This window comes from Panthera leo, chromosome B4, assembly GCF_018350215.1.
Source record: "Panthera leo isolate Ple1 chromosome B4, P.leo_Ple1_pat1.1, whole genome shotgun sequence".
Lineage (NCBI taxonomy): Eukaryota > Metazoa > Chordata > Mammalia > Carnivora > Felidae > Panthera > Panthera leo.
In genome coordinates, this window is record NC_056685.1 from 57,910,728 (window position 1) to 57,931,144 (window position 20,417).

The window sequence follows — 20,417 nt, forward strand, 5'->3', positions numbered from 1 at the left end:
AATTCCCAAATTCTGCTTGATTTATGTATGGTACAACATGACTTAAGGTAAGATCAAAATACGTGTTTTGTTTCTCTTACTTGGATTCCCATTAATACATTAGATACTCATGCCATTAATAATTGAGTGTCATCATATTGACATTTTAGCAGATCTACATTATTGTGATTCGTGACCGCCATAATTCCATCTTGAATCTCATCAATTAAAGTGAATTCGCTTTCGATTAGTTGTTTCAGTTTTATAAACCGTCAAAAATCTATTTGGGTTACAATGACAGTCATAGGCCATATCACTCTAAGAACCTTCATAATATATATTAAGATTGGCCTCCTCATCCTATAATTTATGCTTTTATGTAAAAATTATAGCATTCTGAGATGTATCTAAGAAATGTGATAATACAGGTAATTCAAACTATCTAGACCTAAGCAGTAAGCGATCAAACTTTCCATTTAGATGATAAATAACTTGATTCAATTTTTCAAGGCAAAATAATTCAAGAGTAGAGATGACAGATGTTAGCAGAGAGAGAAATTATATTCTTTCCTCAGGAGTAGGTACCTAGAGAAGGAGGGGAAAGAACACATGTCTGCATGGGCAAGGCTATCATTATCAGGGTCATTACAGAACCACAGCAGTAGGCTTACTCCTTCAGCATTTGGCAGGTCTGCTGTAAGTCACAATGACTTGATGTTGTTCACTGGAATCGAAGATGAGGTTAAAGCAACATGGCAAATCCAACTGAGCACATGGGGTGGTACTCAGCTCATGTGGAAGATTATCAATGAGGTATGCAGAATTTTCATCTTTCATGAATTCCAGGAAGAACACTAAACCAAAACACAACTAATGACAAGTTCATTACTTCACATCCAACATACATATGGCAAATAATTTTACATGGCCTTTGTTAAATGCCTTTTACATTAGGCAGGAAAGTTCTTAGCAACACAAAAGGACAATGTACATGTCATGCACTTATTCTCTGTGATGCCAATAAAATTATAATCAGTGCTGCCCACGAGGTGACAATTTGTCATTCTTGTTCTAAATCCTATTCAATGGGCAAAGCTCTGTAATCCTGTAACGTGGAGAAGTGTGTATTAGGGAACAAGTACAGCTGGGAAGCTGGTCAAGGGGCTGAGTCATCAAGGCAATCTGGAAATGTTCACTTAGTATGCACACAAAGAGAAGGATAACTCGGGACATCAGCAGGGAAAAGGAGTAGGGCTCTTATGTAACTAAAAACCATCAAGCTGTTCCACTGAAAACAAAAAAATGCAATAACCACTAATGGTCATTTATTCTTACAAAACTGTAGCCACTAGTGGGGAAAACAGAATTTTAAAAGAAATTCCATCTGGTGGCCTACAGTCAATACAGATCCTGCACCTATCTCACTGGGCTTTCCTTTTCCTAAACTATTTAAGACACCTACCTCTCTAAACTTAACCAAAGAGGTGAAAAATCTATACACTGAAAACTATAGAAAGCTTAGAAAAGAAATTGAAGAAGACACACACACAAAAAAATGGAAAAATATTTCATGCTCATGGATTGGAAGAATATTGTTAAAATGTTGATACTATCCAAAGCAATCTACATATTCAATGCAATCTGTATCAAAATAACACCAGCATTCTGCACAGAGCTAGAGCAAACAATCCTAAAATGTGTATGGAACCAGAAAAGACCCCAAATAGCCAAAGCAATCCTAAAAATGAAAAACAAAGCTGGAGGCATCACAATTCTGGACTTCAAGATGTATCACAAAGCTGTAATCATGAAGACAGTATGGCACTGGCACAGAAACAGACACTTAGATCAATGGAACAGAATACAGAATGCAGAAATGGACCAACAAACATATGACCAACTAATCTTTGACAAAGCAGGAAAGAATATCCAATGGAATAAAGACAGTCTCTCCAGCAAATTGTGTTGGGAAAACTGGACAGCAACATGCAGAAAAATGAACCTGGACCAGTTTCTTACATGATACACAAAAATAAACTCAAAATGGATGAAAGACCTAAATGTAAGACAGGAAGCCATCAAAATCCTAGAGGAGAAAGCAGGCAAAAACCTCTTTGACTGGGGCACTTGGGTGGCTCAGTCGGTTAAGCGTCCGACTTCAGCTCAGGTCATGATCTTGCGGTTTGCGAGTTCGAGCCCCGTGTCAGGCTCTGTGCTGACAGCTCAGAGCCTGAAGCCTGCTTCAGATTCTGTGTCTCCCTCTCTCTCTGCTCCTCCCCTGCTTATGCTCTGTCTCTGTCTCAAAAATAAATAAAACATTAAAAAAAAATTTAAAAAAACAACAACACCTCTTTGACCTTGGCTGCAACAACTTCTTATTCAACATGTCTCCAGAAGCAAGGGAAACAAAAGCAAAAACGAACTATTGGAATCTCTTCAAGATAAAAACCTTCTGCATGGTGAAGGAAACAATCAGCAAAACTAAAAGTCAACCGACAGAATGGGAAAAGATACTTGTAAATGACATATTAGATAAAGGGTTAGTATCTGAAATCTTATAAAGAACTTATCAAACTCAACACCCAAAAAACAAATAATCCAGTGAAGAAACAGGCAAAAGACATCAATAGACACTTTTCCAAAAAGGACATCCAGGTGGCCAATAGACCCATGAAAAAATGCTCAACATCACTCGTCATCAGGGAAGTACGAATCAAAACCACAATGAGATACCACCTTACACCTGTCAGAATGGCTAACATTAACAACTCAGGCAACAATAGATGTTGGCGAGGACGCAGTGAAAGAATCCTTTTGCACTGTTGGTGGGAATGCAAACTGGCGCAGCCACTCTGGAAAACACTATGGAGATTCCTCAAAAAATTAAAAATACAACTACCTTATGACCCAGCAAATGCACTACTAGGTACTTATCCAAAGGATACAGGTATGCTGTTTTGAAGAGGCACATTCACCCCAATGTTTATAGCAGCATTATTGACAATAGCCAAAGTATGGAAAGAGCCCAAATGTCCATTGACAGATGAATGGATAAAGAAAATGTGGTGTGTGTATGTGTGCGTGTGTGTAGAGAGAAAGAGAGAGAGAGAGAGAGAGAGAGAGAGATAGATACAATGGAGTATTACTCAGCAATCAAAAAGAATGAAATCTTGTCGTTTGCAACAACATGGATGGAACTAGTGTATTATTCTAAATGCAATTAGAGAAAGACAAATATACGACTTCAGTCATATGTGGAATTTAAGATACAAAACAGACGAATATAAGGGAAGGGAAGCAAAAATAATATAAAAATATGGAGGGGGACAAACATAAGAGAATCTTAAATATAGAGAACTGAAGGTTGCTGAGGGGTTGTGGGAGGGGGGATGGGCTAAATGGGCAAGGGGCAGTAAGGAGGACACTTGTTGGGATGAGCACTGGATGTTATATGTAGGGGATGAATCACTGGATTCTACTCCTGAAATCACTATTATACTATATGCTAAATAACTTGGATGCAAATTTAAAAAATAAAATAAATTAATTTAAAAAAAAAAACAGAAAAGGACTTCCACCTCTCAGGTCTTTGCAATCACTACTTCCCACTTTCTAAAACCTCAACAGCAGCCCTGTTAGTTACACAAACATGCTGCCCTGATATTTAAGGCCTGGATTCCAGGTTTTTATTTGATTCTGACAGCAGTCTTGGTATGTGCATTTCACTTTAAAAATGTCTAAAATCAGGTTCTCTCAAAGTTTTCTCGAAAAGTAATATGTGGGGCGCCTGGGTGGCTTAGTCGGCTCAGGACATGATCTCACAGTTCATGGGTTCGAGCCCCGTGTAGAGCTCTGTGCTGACAGCTCAGAGCCTGGAATCTGCTTCAAATTCTATGTCTCCCTCTCTCTCTGCTTCTCCCCCACTCACACTCTCTCTCTCTCTCTCAAAGATAAATAAATGTTTAAAAAAATTTAAAAAAAAAGTCATTTGATATTATTTAAGGCCTTCCTCCCACCTCTCCTCAGAATGTGTTAATATATAAGAGCAACATGTTTTTGTCCTTCAGTATCTGTCTGGTATATCACTCACTTATTTGTTCCTTTATTCATTTATTCAAGAAACATTACTGAGTGTGTACGATAGCCCAGGCCTTGTACTGAATACTGGGGTTATAAGAAGGGAGTAAAACAATTCCTACATTCAAACAACCTTAGAACAAAGACAAGTGTGTGACTAATTAGAATACAACTTAAAGGCCATGTGTGATATGGAACCCAGGTACTTTGGAAGCTGGAAGAAGAAGTTATATTTGAGGGGATGAATACGTGTTTGTACCGGGGACAGGGATGTTGCTCAAGACAGACTTTAAAAGTTCCTCAAGGAGATGTGTCTTGACAGACAACCAATACCTTCTCAAGTAGGCAAACTGTAGAAGGTACAGAAAGGCAGGAAGAAGTAGACAGCAGAGTCAATTGGAGAACAGAGATTATCCCAATAGCAGGCATATTGGTGAATACGATAGTGAGTAATCAGATTGACAAAGAGCGATGCAAGAGAAAAGAAACATAGGCAATACGGCTAATGTTCTCCATGCTGAAGTCTGGTTAAGTAACACAAAAGTGTTTTTCTTTGTCACTTGAAAAAAGAAAGAGGGGAAAAAAAAAAAAGACTGAAACACTCCCCTCCTAAGAGGTATTTTTAGGGCAATCTAAAATCCATGGAATTTTATGGAAAATTCGCCAAGGGGAATGAATACTTAACCTCAGAGGTTCTTACTCATATACAGAAACACACAAGTTAAATGACAATCACATCTGTGGTTAAGAAGGATTTCCACCCCCCACGTCACAGTGGCAAGAATCTTCTGGGTTTATTGGTTGTTGTTGCTCTCTTCAATTTACCAGAGCACTTCTTACGAAATATCCACGTTTTTCATGTAATGTCAAAGAGATCAAATGTAAAACATGATGCAATTCTATGCTTTTTCCTCAATAATTACTTAAATTATTTTTCGTGGACAGAAACAGGCACCTGTAGCTTGGGTGACAGCACCAATTTGCTATCTTATAAGAGAATAATTTTGAAACTTTAGGTTCCATGCCCACAGGCATAAAATAATTGAAAAAGAAGGATGTGGTCTTAGATTCTGAATAGATAGTCCTCTGTTACTTAACAATTTGGAGCAGAGTTGGTCCTTCTGGTTTGTGGTTTAATTCAGAATCATTATATTATCTCACGTATCCTGTGTCTCCACCCTTTTTGTTTCCTTATTCCTAGGGAAGCTTTGAATGTATCATTAATTTTCAGTGTTACCACCATTACATTTTACTACCTAGGGTAAAAAGAGAAATTAATTTCTTCTTAGCCACAGGCACTAAGTTATATAGAGAATATATACAGGTAAAAGGAAAATGTTGTTTCTTCTCATTCTCTGCTTCATATGGATCTTTTATTCTTAAAAGTATTCATGTGGCCTCACATTTAAATTGAGTATTTTGTTTCTCTACAGCTTTGACTTCTCCAATTTTTTTTATCCCTTCTACTACTATTAAATCACCAGCACCTGGAATAGTCTCTTGCACACTGTTTGTGCTCAAGACATATATCTATTGAATGAATTAATCAAAAACATTCACTTATTCACTAATCTTACATCCATAACCTTACCGTAAAAATGCTCTGAGAACTTTTGTAATGGCGTGTCCTTTTGCCCCCAGAATATGTCTTTGGGCTTCTCTTTTACTTAGAGTTCTGATGCATATACTTTGGCACTATCTCAAGAGAGAGGAAATTTCTGCTTTTGCCTGCCTTAGGCAAAGCTTCATGATTATGTCCATCAAACACCTCTACTTAGATCTTTCTTCCAATTCAAATTTAATACAGTTTGATTTTCCCTTTCAAATACAGTTGACTTTTTCTTTTCTTTTAATCCTTTACAACCAAATCAAATTAAGGGTAATTTTCTTATTTCATATAATCTCCAAGAGGTACTGAAATCTCATTTTGTGTATTAAGTCCGATACAATGAAGGATTCCCCTCTGTATGTATTCAAGAAAAGGTTCCAAAGTGATATTTTCTTATTACCATAGCAACACGACCTCCCCCCTTTTCCTTCCAATTTTTAAGTTTTATTTATTTTTTATTATTCTTTATTTTTTGTTTAAATCCAAGTTAGTTAACATATAGTGTAATAATGATTTCAGGAATAGAATTTAGTGATTCATAACTTATATATGACACTCAGTGCTCATCCCAACAAGTGCCTTCCTTAATGCCCATCACTCATTTAGCCCATCCCCCCATCCAACATGTCTCTAGCAACCCTCAGTTTGTTCTCTGTATTTAAGAATCTTGGGGCACCTGGGTGGCTCAGTCAGTGGCTCATCCGACTTTGGCTCAGGTCACGATCTTACAGTTCGTGGGTTTGAGCCTCGCGTCAGGCTCTGTGCTGACAGCTCAGAGCCTGGAGCCTGCTTCAGATTCTGTGTCTCCCTCTCTCTCTGCCCCTCCCCTGCTTGTGCTCTGTCAAAAATAAACTTTAAAATTCTTAAAAAAAAAAAAAAAAAAAGAATCTCTTATAGTCTGTCTCCCATCTGTTTTTATCTTATGGGTGATATCATACGACATTTGTCTTTCTGCTACTTATTTTGCTTAGCATAATACACTATAGTTCAATCCATGTTGTTGCAAATACTGCCTCCCTCTTAAAAATCTTTCAATTTCTGTTTTGGATAAAGGCTTTCATAATTTGGCCAATTATATATTTTTATTCTATTTATGTTTCTTATTTGTGCAAAACACTAATAACTTATTACCTTCATCAGATTTACTCAACTGTAAAAAAATTTAGATTACCAAAACATCCAAATATTCTTATTAATTGAATTTTTTCCAATGACTTTTAATTGTTTCCATGTATAAAAGTAGAAGACTCAACAAATTATATGTCTTCTAATATTAAGATATTCCTTTATTTAGTTTGCAGAATTTTTTTAAATGTTTATTCTGAGAGAGAGAGAGAGAGGCAGAGAAAGGGGAATAGAGAATCCCAAGTAGGCTCCATGCTGTCAGCACAGAGCCTGATATGGGGTTCAATCTCACAAACCATGAGATCATGACTTGAGCCAAAATCAAGAGTCAAACCCTTAACTGGCTGAGCCACCCAGGGGCCCCAGTTGAAAGATTTCTATAGAAAGCCTTTACTGAAGAGGAAAAGAGCAACATTTCATCGATTCAAAAACCACAATCATTCTTACCTTTTAATGTTATTAATTTTGCATAAAAGTTGCTGAGTAAGTCTTCCAAAAATACCATTCTTATTACTATCCCAGGACCTCAGTTGCTCTGGAGGGGCCTGCTGTTTTGTCAACTTTTTTTTTTTTTTGTATAGTTTTAAGACCTAAACCATCTGGTGTCACTCAAACTATCAAACTTTATTTCACATTTCAGTATGAATCTCAGCTCCCCTTGGGTACGTTCACTGACTGGCAATGATGATATGTGGGCTCAACAAAATCGTCCAACAACGTGTGAGGGGTTTGCAAGTTATAGAATAGTCCTTTTATTGATGACCTGGCATTACGTGGTACTTGATAAGCCTGCCTAGAGATATGCTTAACTGTCTGATGAGACACCACTGTAAACTGCTGCTCAGGAAAAAACAGGCAGAACAAGGTTAGCAGTAGAAAAAAAATAGGTATGCACTGTTTTTGACCCAACAGTTACAATCTCAGGAACTTATCCTAAGGAAATAATCAAAGATTGCACTGTTTGTAACAGGTAAAAAAAAAAAAAAAAAAAAAAAAAAAAACTGCCAACAACATAAATGTTCAATAATAATGATTCTTTAAAAATTATAGTACATCAATATCACAGAATTCAATTAAATTTTATACATGGAATGGAGAAATTTATTGATACGAAAAAGCAAATGATTTGCTAGATGAAAAAAAAGCAGGTAACAAATCACATATGACTATTTTGTTAGAAAAATACTTCAAGAAGTATATTAACAGAAAATATTTTTGAGATATCAAAAATTAACAGTGGTTATATTTCAGTGTTGGAATCACAGGTAATATTTTTCTTTTGTGCTTTATTCTACAAATTTAATTTGTTAACCCCAAATGGCAGTGTTTACTCTCTTCTCTCCACTGAAATATGATTTGGTTTTAGTTCTGATTGAAATCATCTGAAATAAGATGACCTTTTTTTAAAAAAGAAGCCCTTACCTGAATATCAGTCAATTTTTCCAAGATCCGACTTGCAAGTTTAGGACCATTCTCCATAGTTGGGATGTGTACAGTCTATGAAAGAATATCACAGGCATGATAATTGGAGGATATCCATGTATGCAATAAGCAAGACACTCAGCAATTCTACTGTATTAAGACAATCCCACTGAAATAAGGAATGGTACTATGATAACCTGACCACGTATGCCAACCCCTTATGCCAAAGACTCTTTTTCTATTCTGAATTTGAATAAAAACAAAGTAGCCGATGATAGTTTGTTTCTTGCCTACCAACTGATTTTAAGGCACAACTGGTTTATATGTTGGTCTTCAGGCTGATATGAGGAACCAAAGAGACCAAAGAGCTAGGGATACCTAAAACAGTGGCCAAACATAAAGAATCCTACCTCTTTCAGGATTCTGAGAATCTATAGGATGAATGATTGGCCTCCTTACCTAATTCTTCTGGCAGGGAATGAGAACTCGAAAACCTTTTGCCACAAATTAAAGCAAGTCATTGCAGGGACGTATATGAAAGCAAGTCTATGCCTTCACAAAATAGGCTTCTAAACCTATGTCTGTTCCAAGTCAAACCTCCACAGTGCTGGACAGCATCATTACACTGGGGGCTGAGAGATTTCCTGCCCCTAATTTACACTTGAGTCATGTCCATTCCTGCCTGGCTGGCTTGCAGGCTTTTGATAGTCTGATTTTAGTAGATAGCCCATGCTGTCACTCTTTTCTTCTTATGCTCTTTAGGATAATAGGGTAATTAGATGTACCTTTAGCTCTGCATGCCCTGTGAGACAAGACCAATATCAAAACGTTGAGCTTTATAAACTTATTTCTAGAGGTGAAATGATTGTACTTAAAAAATGTGACTTCATGACAACTTTAGTTCATTAAAAAAGTGGACCAATAATGCATTTACCTAGATACTACAATAATGAAACACAAAACAGTAGCTTTATACTCAGTAAAAGTATTGATACATAGTAAAATAATTCTCCCTTGAAACAATCAATCTGTAGATGGAATCATGTTAAAAGCCACTCCTTACAAGCAAGTTCGAAAATCTCAAGCAATGAAGTAGCCACCATTAAAATCAGAAAAGGAAAATAATGGAGGAAAAATAATTATTTTATTTATCTATTTTCAATTTAAAAACCAATCAAGTTTGTATTTAATATGATTAAGTCAAGCCAATTCACATCCTAAGAATAATACCCACATGCCTTTAAGCTATAAAGTTAGACGACGATGTTAAATATCCAAGCTTTGTGATAAAGGGCAAAGCAAAAAAACAAAAACAAAAAAAAACCACTACCACCAACAACAAAACTAACAAAGAGTGGAAATATACCACATATAAAATCAGACTAATTCACTGGGAGGAGAACACTTCTTCCAACCAAATGATTGAATTCTTTTTGGAGGATTTTAGTTGATGTACCAACTTAGCCAAATGAAAATTTTTCATAAAGTGGTTTAAATAGTAATAACAACAACAGAAGCAATAATAATAATAAACGTAGGAGTTAATCATTCAAATGAATTTTCCATAACTGTTTGCCATTACTACTCTAATAGTTTGGGAGTACTTTTGGAAACCAGAAACGGAAATCTAATTACCTGTAGAACCTTCTTAGCAAGCTAAAAGGAAGAAATAAGAACGGACGCTTATTGGCACATCTCCAATCCCTAAATTGACATAAAACAGATGTGATACATTTCCAAGGACAAAACTGACTCCCTCCCACACTGGAGCTTGCACAAAATTGCTGGAAAGATGAGAGTAAGTAATTTGGTAATACAGGTTCATTGGGACAAACTGCCAAGTTATTAAAGAAAAAAATCCTTTGCATCTTGGGTCCAACTACCATTTCATTTACACATTTAAAGAATTAAATAAATTATAGGCAAATGCTTGGAAATGACAGGAGGTGAAGAGATTGTCTCTTACCTCACCCTTGTACAGTATATCAGAAACTGGGCAAACAACGCAGGCTGTACCCGAGCCAAACATCTCTCTCACTCGGTTCCCCTCCAGGGCTGTTGTCAAATCACCCATGGTGAGGTACCTCTCTGACACCTTAAATTCACCCTGTATGGAATATAAAAAATAGAAATATTAACATTTGCAAGGAAAAGGCATGCAAAAAAAGCCCTGTCGTACTTAACCTTTCAACCTGACACTCTGAACTCAAATCATGTGAGAATCATCCTCTGAGGGAAAGCTGAAGAGAGCACCACTACCTTACTGGTAAACATGCTGAGGTGCTAAGCAATCTACTCCAAGGTCACAGCATCGCTAAACGAGATGATCAGAGTAAGACGATCAGAGTATAACGTAACACCATCACTATAAAATACGGGGTATATTTTAATGCATGCCAGCTTTTTTGGCCTTTTATTTGTTGCCATGCCTAAAGTCTCACAAGATAAGGCACTTCCCATGCTACTTAATGTGTGTTCTATGTTAACAGTGTCTTGAACCCTATTTACCACAAAAGAGAACATATTCTTAGATAATATTAATAATGATTTATTCAGCACCCATTGCATGCCTCCTACTCTCATTTTTAAGGTGGGTATTATCATCCCCATTATACGGATGAAGAAATTAAGGTTCAAAGGGAGGCTAAGCGACATGTCTAAATCCACATAGCTAGTAAACAGCAGAAACTGAATTTGAACTCAGGTGTGATCTGACTGGCTCTAAATTTCCTCCACTCTCTACTAGGTCTTCTATGGAGTGAAAACATAGACTGAGTTTAACTACCTGAACTATTTCATTATTTTAAAACACTGAAAGTATATTTGGACTTTGAGAAATTGCATGGGATATTCCTTTTTTTCCTCAATTCACTGATTCAGTTGTCTTTACAGCAGAAATCCCCTTGCTCCTCTTTAGTATCTTATTGGGTTGAGTTTCATCACAGAATTACTGGCATAACCTCATCGACTCTGCTGAACTATTTCAACATTTCATTTGCTCAAAGATAGGAAATTGGGGGAAAAAAAGCTGATGCTTTTAAACTATCTGCTTAAATAAATGATCTTTTGAAACTCATTCTTTAATCTGTATTAATTCTCATTCTTTTATGTTAGTGGTTAAGGTTCAAAGTTTGTCTCAAACTTATTAAAAAAATATTTATCCATCCTTTGTTGACCTTAATTTTTTTTAAGAAGAGTATTTTTTAAAACTTACAGATCCACAATAGATAAAAACGAAATTCAGAGCCCTTGGCAAGATTCAAAATATTAGAAGAAGGCATCATGCTGTAAGTATGATTTGGGAGAGTAGGAAAATATGTCTACAACAGAAATATGGTTCTTTGCAAGTTTCAGTTTATCTCAGTCTGGAATTTCAATTATGTTGTTCAAAGGTAAATAAATAAATAAATAAATTCCAGAAAATCAGCCAAGTTAACTGAAAATGAGATGAGCTCTGTGTTCTGGGAAAAAAAAAAAAAAAATCTCTTGTAAATAAACAGAATTGTTTTTCCTCTGCTCACCCTTACTTATCTTTGGACAATTTCCCCTGTCTGGCAAGTAATGGTAACCCCCCACATGCCTCTTGGCATTTATGTCTCACTGTTTTAAAATAGCTTTTAAAATAAATTACAGCTAAGGAGTCAAGGAAAAACTTCCTCCATAATAACTAATTTCATGCTAGCAAATCATTAGTGTGGGAAAGCATTTCCACTTGCAACTTGTCATCAAACCTTCTGTACTTGGTTGATTTTTTTCTTTAATAAAACAAAAATTACTGAGCTTCGAAAATACATCTTTCCAACTGCAAACATATTTAGGACAGGGCAAGCTGTTTGAAATTATACCAACAGTTTGTAAATGTCATGCCCAACGTGCCAGCCAGCATGTGGCAGTTGGGTCTTGTCTACTTCAGGGTTTTGTAGAATTATTTATAGCACATTTCCTTTATTTCCAAAGCTTTTTCCAGAGAAAGTATGCTAGTACTCTCCTAGGTAATATGTGCATTTCTAAACATTTGTCCTATTAATACTGTTTGACCACAGTATGCTCAAAGTCTTTTCATGTCCCGTGGAGACCGTTTTAACACATGGGTCAAAAGTTCCATCCAAGAACCTTTGCCAGATAACCAACTCATCGAATATTCATCTTGAGTATGTTATAAATGTCATTTCAATACCAAATGGTTTAACATGCTTGCCTGTGTCACACAGATCAGAAACTCTACTGAAAACAACTACATTTGCTTGAGTGTTTTGACTTTAAAATAAGCATGTATGTGAATTTGGGAGGACAGGGGGCAGGAAGGAGGGAGAAAAAAGGCAGCCAACCTAATAAAGTTATGTTAGTAAACATTTATGTCAGTAAAATTCTTTAATTTCTGCGACTAGCATGGTTACACTGGAATAAACAGAGGAAGGGAAGAACTACAAATTATTGGAATGGGAAACAACACACTGAGATTGGAAAAGTTCAGGACTGGTGAAATGGAAGCACATGAAGTATAAACCAGGTGAGTTGGCAGGAGACACCTGCTACAGAGCTTGTGATTAGCACTAGAATACTGCTTCACTAGGATAACTTGCCAAACTGTTTTCTCTCTGCCCTTCCTATAAACAATACTTCTATATTGGCCTTAGTGAGACAGTCCTTCTAGAAGAGTTCTTTCCACTCAAGTTAAGATTTAAAGATTAGATAACACTGGATGGAACGAAGCCGGGCTCATTTTGATGACTTTCTGTTTCATGCTTCTAAAGTGGTTCACGTGAAAGGCACCCACCCACTTGCGTGCCAGGTCCAGAATGCTCTGCCTCGTCACTCCTGGAAGAATGATGCCATCTAGCGGAGGAGTTGCCAGTTCTTCTTCTGTCAAGTAGAAATTGGAATATTTTCAAACTTTAACTACATTAGCCTTATATCAACAACCATTTTTTAAAAACTGTTTCTGGCAACTTTGCTAGTAATAAACATGAAGATGATGTTACTGTTCTGCCTTGTCTACCTTCCCAAATTGATTCACACTTCAGGTAGATCTTCATTAAAAAAATAAAAGAAGAAGAAGAGGAAGAGGAGGAAGAAGAAGAAGAAGAAGAGGAGGAAGAGGAGAGGAAGAAGGAGACAAAGAAGGAGAGGAAGAAGGAGAAGGAGAAGGAAGCAGGTCACTCATCTAATCATCTTCAATTTATCCTTAACTAGGAAAAACTGAGATGATGTTCTACTAACAAATACTAAGAGGAAAGTTCTGAAGCTAAAATTTACCTTAGAGGATTAACACTGGCTACTAATTAGAATCATGTAGATAGATCTTACTCAGGAACACTGGTCATTACCAAAGCATGTAAGAATACTGTGGAGGAAAACCCATCCTCAAGAAGTGTGTATGCTTATTTAGGTTGGTCACTGCTTCCAGACTACCCTTCATAGACAAGTCTACTTATAGTGATTTTCAAACCTGGAGGCATATCCACATCAAATATGGAGATATTGACTTCACCCTTTGAGATCCAAATGTTAATGGACTCAGGATGGGCTCGAGTATGTATGTGGCTAATAAAGAAAAAAGAAGAGAAAAAGAAATCCAAAACCCAAAACAAAACTCCATGGGTGATTCACAGAGAGCCAAGGTGAGACACTGGTCATCTTTGAGAGTGATCACATGCATTCCTAACTGACACGAGGGCTGGCATGGTGATCTGTCTATAATGGTCTGTGTGATCCGACAACCACACAAGCTCTCCTTACAAAAAATCTCTGGTACCCAACATTCCCTTCTCCTCCCCACGTCTGGCACCCAAAAATCTAAATCTAGTAAGAAACTTAAACCTTAAATCACTTTATAAAGATGCTGAACCTTGTAGCAGATGTGTTACTTATGTGTTTGCAGAGAAATATTCCAGGTATGCTTCAAAGGATCACCAGGTAGCAAAAACTATAGAAATCACACTGGTATCTTTAAGCTCCCTCCCAACCATTTTATTTTTTATTTTTATTTTCTTTAAAGATTTTATTTTTAATCTCTACACCCAACGTGGGGCTCGAACCTTCTGAAGAAGAACTTCAAAAGTCACCTCATACAATCCTTATTTTACAGAAAAACAAAAAACAAAAAAACAGAGGCTCTGTAAACATAAATGACTTGAAGATTGGTGACACTGGGGGACAGTCAGGATCACAACTTAAGTGGCCCCACACTGAGACCACTGTCCTTTCTTTTCATATACTGTGGTCTGGGTTCACTTGCTCCACTGTGGTTACATCAGACATCCCCAGAAAGCAAGCTGTCTGGAAGACCAAAACTCTATATGCATTCCTGTGTCCCTAAAACTTGGCATTGTGCCTGGCCTAGGGTGGTATGTAATAAGTGTTTCTGAATAAAAAAAATAAATAAATGAATAATCTTCTTTGCTAGGAGACAGCAGTATGATTTTTTTGAAGTTTGTTTCTAAAAATCATCTGCTGAAAACCGCTTTCTGGAAAGAAGAAAATTTGTTCTTGGCAATGTTCTTAGGGCTACTCTTTGTCATGTTTAGAAGTGTTGATCTCAAAATAAACCTGTGCTTTGCAATAGCTAGCTGGCTGGATACATAAATGTAGGGATTTCTGTGTGTGTGTGTGTGTGTGTATGTGCACACACATACCCCACACATATAGACAAACATACTTCCAGTGCCTCCAAACTGGACCTTCCCTAAAGCTTGCTGAGCTCTAAGGCTACATCAAGTTAAATAAAAACAGCGGCCTCGCATGTGCAAGTGTAGTTCTGTGAAATATACTTAACACCCAAAACTGTAACCACTAGCCTAAGGTCAAGACACAGAACATCTGTTTCTCGGGTTGCCAGACAGAGATGATGACATGACAACATTTGGGTGAGAAATATTCATTTTCCTCTGCAACCACAAACATGCTTACAAGAGCCAGAACTAGCTCCAGATTGCCCAACATGAGGAAAACAGAGCCTACAAACACAACTTGTTTTTGACAAAGAAATCATTTTTAGGAGTTGAAGAATTTAGAAGCAATAACAGCAGGAGTCATCTGTGACATCCCAAAGTCAATCTCTAATAAAAACTGGGAATGTGGGTTTGTATGAGTGCCCAAGCACACACAATTATTATCTACTCAACAAATATACATTATCGAGGTAGGCACTGTGTGCAGTTGGCTTATCTATGCACTATGAATAAAGCAGTGAACAAAACTGATATAATTCCTGTTTACTTTCTAACAGGTAGAGAACAATTATTATGTTAAATAGTATGTTAGACTATGGAGAAAAAAAGGAAAAAAAAAAAAGAGGGAAGATAATGAGGAATGCTAGGGGTCAGGGGGAGGGAGTTTGCAATTTATTATGATGCTCGAGGAAAGCCTTAACTGAGAATGGGGTAAGTGGGCAGACTTGAAAGCAGTGACAGAGCAAGCCACACCCACATCCCAGGGAAGAATGTTCCAAAGTCTGTAAATGCCTGATGTCTGAGAAGGCTCATGGGGCCTGAGCAGACTGAGCCACAACAACATTCACTGTCATGATCATTCTCCCAGACTAACTCTAAACTCAACCACACAACTGGGTCTTATTCTCAGGATAGTTCCAAAGTCCAGTGCGAGATAAAACTGTTTGTCCCAACAGTGAATAGCAAATGTGCATGTTAAATTACTCACCAACACAGTAAAACAGAGAATCGCTGCTGTGTGATCTTAACACCAGGGTTGCTGTTACTAGAGCCAAAACCACATGGGTTATAGGCCAACTGCCACAGATAGTTATTGTGCACAGCAGTGTGCTGTGAACACAGATTATCTATTTTATATACCTTTCTGCAGCAGCCATCATGTCCCAAAGGGGCAGTGAGTGTGGGGGCTCATAGAAAGAAGGTAGGTTTTTACTAAAAGAGTTCTACTCATACCTCCAATAGGCAAAGTTTGTGAAAATCAGTATTTTGTTGATTTTCAACTCATTATTCTTTGTATTTTCCTAAAGCCACATGGTGAAGTTAGAGTTCTTTCGACGTCTTCTTTTGTTTTTAGCCTAAAGGTTATTCCTTACATTCTACTGACTTCTCTCATGGTACTGTCCAAACATTTATTCCATCTCTTGTCCCCTTACTTCAAATTTTATTTGATATGTTAGGTGAACACCCTCAAGATGGACTAAAGCTATCTCAGGCAACCATAATGTGAATAGCAACTCTTAAGGTCTTGTATATTTTGTAAGAGTCAGAAGACAAATTCACTCATTTCCGTTCTGACCTTTAAAAGCCATGGCGGAAATGGTTCATGATTATTGTTTGGATAAGAAGTAATTTTTCACCAGGACAAGTTTCTTGTGTTCTTGGTTAAATCATGGAGCTCTGATTCAAACTGTACTTAAATCTTGACATCTCCCATCCATAAATAATGATGGTACCACTTCTGTATGATGTAACTGTTTTTGTTTAGAGTTGTGTGGTTTTTTTTTGGGGGGGGGGGCAAGGGCGTTGGAGTGGGCAGGCGATGCAAAGAATGAGTTGAATCAACCTATTATCTCCTAAATGCAGAGTGCAACATTGGCTGTCATCTGTCAAGCATAGCTTTTGAGGTATGTCATAGGCAATGACTCAAATTTGGAAATCACGAATATTCCAGTATAAATTGTATTTTTAAATAGTGCCAAGTATAAACAACAGGAATGGAAGAATCAGCATGACCTGTATCTGGCTTTTCAGATGCCAAGGATTACCAATGGTCAACCCCAGGACAAGGTGTACTCACCACACCTTCTATTTATTCTACCTCTGACTGGAATATAAGGCTCATCTTACTAGTTTCTACAACTAATGCTCAAATTAGTGCATAGCTCTGAAGTCAGCCACATGTGAATCACCATTTTCCAACATTAGTAGCCAAAAAACAAAAGAGCAAGAGAAGTTACTGTAGCTACTTCAAAATAAAAATTTTACTTAAAATTTTAATTGAAATGAACACTCAGACTTTATAAGTGTTTGGGAACTTTTTCTAGTCTCTATACTCAGTACTGTGAAATGAACAGCATAAGAACATAAACAAGCCTAAAAAGATAGTTAAAATTTTTTGTGACTATTAAAATTCTAATGGAAATAAATGCATTTATCTGTATTTTTCCCCATGATTGGCCATTTAATCCAATACCATCGACATTGCCAATGCTTCACTAAACCTATATGTTTCTGCCAACTAATTAAAAAAAATAGAAAAGAAAGATGAGCATTTAGGATATTTAGATATATAGAAATAACTGGTTTTTATAGTAGATACCTATTAACAGACTTGAATGAACCAGAATCTAAGTACAATCCTAAAAGGGACGAATTTGTCCATAAAAATAGTGTGTTTTAATCAAATTGAGCTCCAGAGTAAATCTGGAAGGCTCCTGATATATTATCGAAGTATGTAGAAAGGGCATCAGTTGTTAAAAGACTTCTAGCAAGAGAATACACTAAATCTCATATCAGTAGAATCAGTAGACGATGCCTGTTATTACATTTTATACATATAGTATATGGTGAATTGATCTGAGACCTATCTCCAAATGCAGGGGATTTCAGATAGAAAAGCTGTTACGAAGATGGCAGAGGGGATAAGGCTACGAATCTTCAAATCATGGGGATTTAAATTCTTTAAGTTGGCATCTCAATGATAAGCACATCTAGAGCCAAAAACCGAAACCAAAACCTTTATAAATTCTGTAAATTTAAACTCATTTCTACTTGAACAACAAAGCACAGTGGTCCTTAGCCTTTGGACTTGTGCTACTTATTCCTTGTTCCAAGGTCCTAGTTCTTTTCCTTCCAGGCCTATTGAATATGACTGACAAAGAACAAAGAGCTGAAATCTGAGTGAATTACCTCCATCTTCATTTATCCAGTAAAGAAAAAGATTCATGGTTCCAACTTCAGTTATCTGATTATCCTCTCCATACAGCCACAGAACCTGCTGACAGCTGTTTTCCACTGCTTCACATTGGGCAAAAAGGGATGAGCCATAATTCCTTTTAAGAAAGAGAAAATGTATTGATTATGAATATACCACTCCCTCATCTTTGGTACCAATCTGCATGTGCATGTGATCAATGCACATCTCCTTTATGTGCACGTGCACACACACACACACGTATGTATGCACATATATTCTCTAGTTAACTGCCTAACGTTAAAGGAAACTCATTAGAGAAGCTAAATGATCTAATTGCACTCATTTGAGAAAGAACACAGCAAAATACAAACTTGTAAAGTAGAGATAATGAAAAGAGGTAAATAGCTAAGTTAATGATAACAATTAAAAGTATTTTTCACATTCCAAGCAATTGTCCATGAATTATTTCATTTAAATCTCACACCAGTACTATGAGTTAGCCAAACTTGTATCAAATAACATTAAGTAGTAGAGCACCAAGCTGTGCTCTTAGTTGAGACCTTTCAATGTACCCAAGGAATAGCTAATGCCCAATGCCTAAATTCTCCAAAGGGTGGGACCAAATGTTAAAAACCCTGATTTTAGCCAAAAGTATTCCAAAAGCCCATTTTTCTCACCCTGCACTATTTATTCAAAATCAAAGGAAGACAGCACATCTTCCTAGGATAGCAGTTTACTTTAGTATTTTAAATGTATTATCTTTTATTAAACTTAAATAAGAAAATTATGGAGTATATTACAAAATATGGATGAATGTTTTCAATAAAACATAAGAGTCCTCAAATAAATGTGATGTTTGCTTGCCTCCCTAAGCCCCTGGTTGTTTAATTCACTTTCCTGGGCTTTCACAGGACATTAGCAAACAAGTTGGGAAAGCACTACCATATGACAAGCAGGGCTTGGAAATAAACCCTAAACCCATCCTTTGATTATGCTGCTCCCATACAAACAAGCAGAAACAACCAAACATACAACAATAACGACTACAAAGCATGAATGTCATCTCCCACAAAATACCCACCTAGGCCTTTTAAATTATCTCTTTTATATCTGGTCAAGATCAAAATGTCTAATTAGAAGTATAAGTTAGGGGCGCCTGGATGGCTCAGTCGGTTAGGTGTCTGACTTTGGCTCAGGTCATGATCTCACAGTTTGTGAGTTTGAGCCCCGCACCAGGCTCTGTGCTGACAGCTCGGAGCCTGGAGCCTGCTTCAGATTCTGTGTCTCCCTCTCTCTCTGCCCCTCCCCCACTCATGCTCTGTCTCTCTCTCTCAAAAATAAATAAACATTAAAAAAAAAAGGAAGTATAATTTAAACACAAGAACCATATTCATGGCGGCTATCTGCCATTTTCAACTACACGGCTTGCCTTCCCATTAATATTCTCTTTGGCCCTTCCTTTGGAGCCAAGTCATTCTGCTTGGGGTGACAGTCACAGTACCTCGCCCTGCACAACTGAATTAATGGATGGACATGTAACCTAGGCTGCTCACATAAGCCCTTCTTATTCACTCATTCCTATTAATGCAGGCACTGGACTGAGCCAGCCAGGCACACCTTGAGTTGGTTTTCTCACTTGCAACTCAAAGAGTATTGACTAATAACTAAAACATCCTAGAAAAACGATGAAAAATGGGCATTATACTATATAGGTATAGCAACCTGAGTCATGAGGTTTACTCACATCAAAGTAATACAAGATTCATTAAAAGACCTTCCAAATGCAGATAATAAAATGTAAATTTATTGGTGCACCTGGAGATGATACCACACTTATACATAGGAGGATTTTACTTAATGAGCATAAAATTTAGGACACCCATATTCAGAATTAGTGGTAAATAAGCAATAAGTGGAGTTAAAATTATGAATACTTTTTAATAACAACAAACAAGGCTTCAGAGGGGAGTCCAATAGAAAGAGCACAGGTTTGGGGCCAGGAGGCTTACATACAGCTCTTGTACTTCTACTATTTGGCTATATGTGAACTTAAGCAAGTCAGTTGAAATTTTTGCCTTAACAAATTCTTCTGGCAAGTGCAAATACTTTCTTTGTATACTGCATAGAGTTATGCAGAACAAAATGAAACAGTAACAATAAAAACTAAGAAACAGTTTATGTGAGCCTCTTATATCCTAATGAAATTAAGTTTTTGTTGTTTTTTTAAAATGACTTCTATTTTAATTGACTTCTCTCTAGTTCATAGACACAACCAGTGAGATTTTCCAAATCTAAAAATAATTGATTTCTCTCATAAAATGCTCTTTATTAACATTAA

The 20,417-nt window shown here is 36.8% G+C and overlaps 1 protein-coding gene across 3 annotated transcripts in view; it reads right to left on the reverse strand.

Annotated features, from left to right (window-relative positions):
• The window catches only part of BCAT1 (branched chain amino acid transaminase 1), a 102,151-nt gene that overhangs the window by 4,554 nt on the left and 77,180 nt on the right, over positions 1-20,417 (reverse strand). For all 3 annotated transcript variants that reach the window (XM_042946078.1, XM_042946076.1, XM_042946077.1), the window contains 4 exons: positions 18,073-18,215; positions 12,990-13,075; positions 10,179-10,319; positions 8,213-8,287 (listed from right to left, as the gene is read on the reverse strand). In XM_042946078.1, the coding sequence (XP_042802012.1) occupies positions 8,213-8,287; positions 10,179-10,319; positions 12,990-13,075; positions 18,073-18,215 (445 nt within the window). The remainder of the gene's footprint in view (positions 1-8,212; positions 8,288-10,178; positions 10,320-12,989; positions 13,076-18,072; positions 18,216-20,417) is intronic.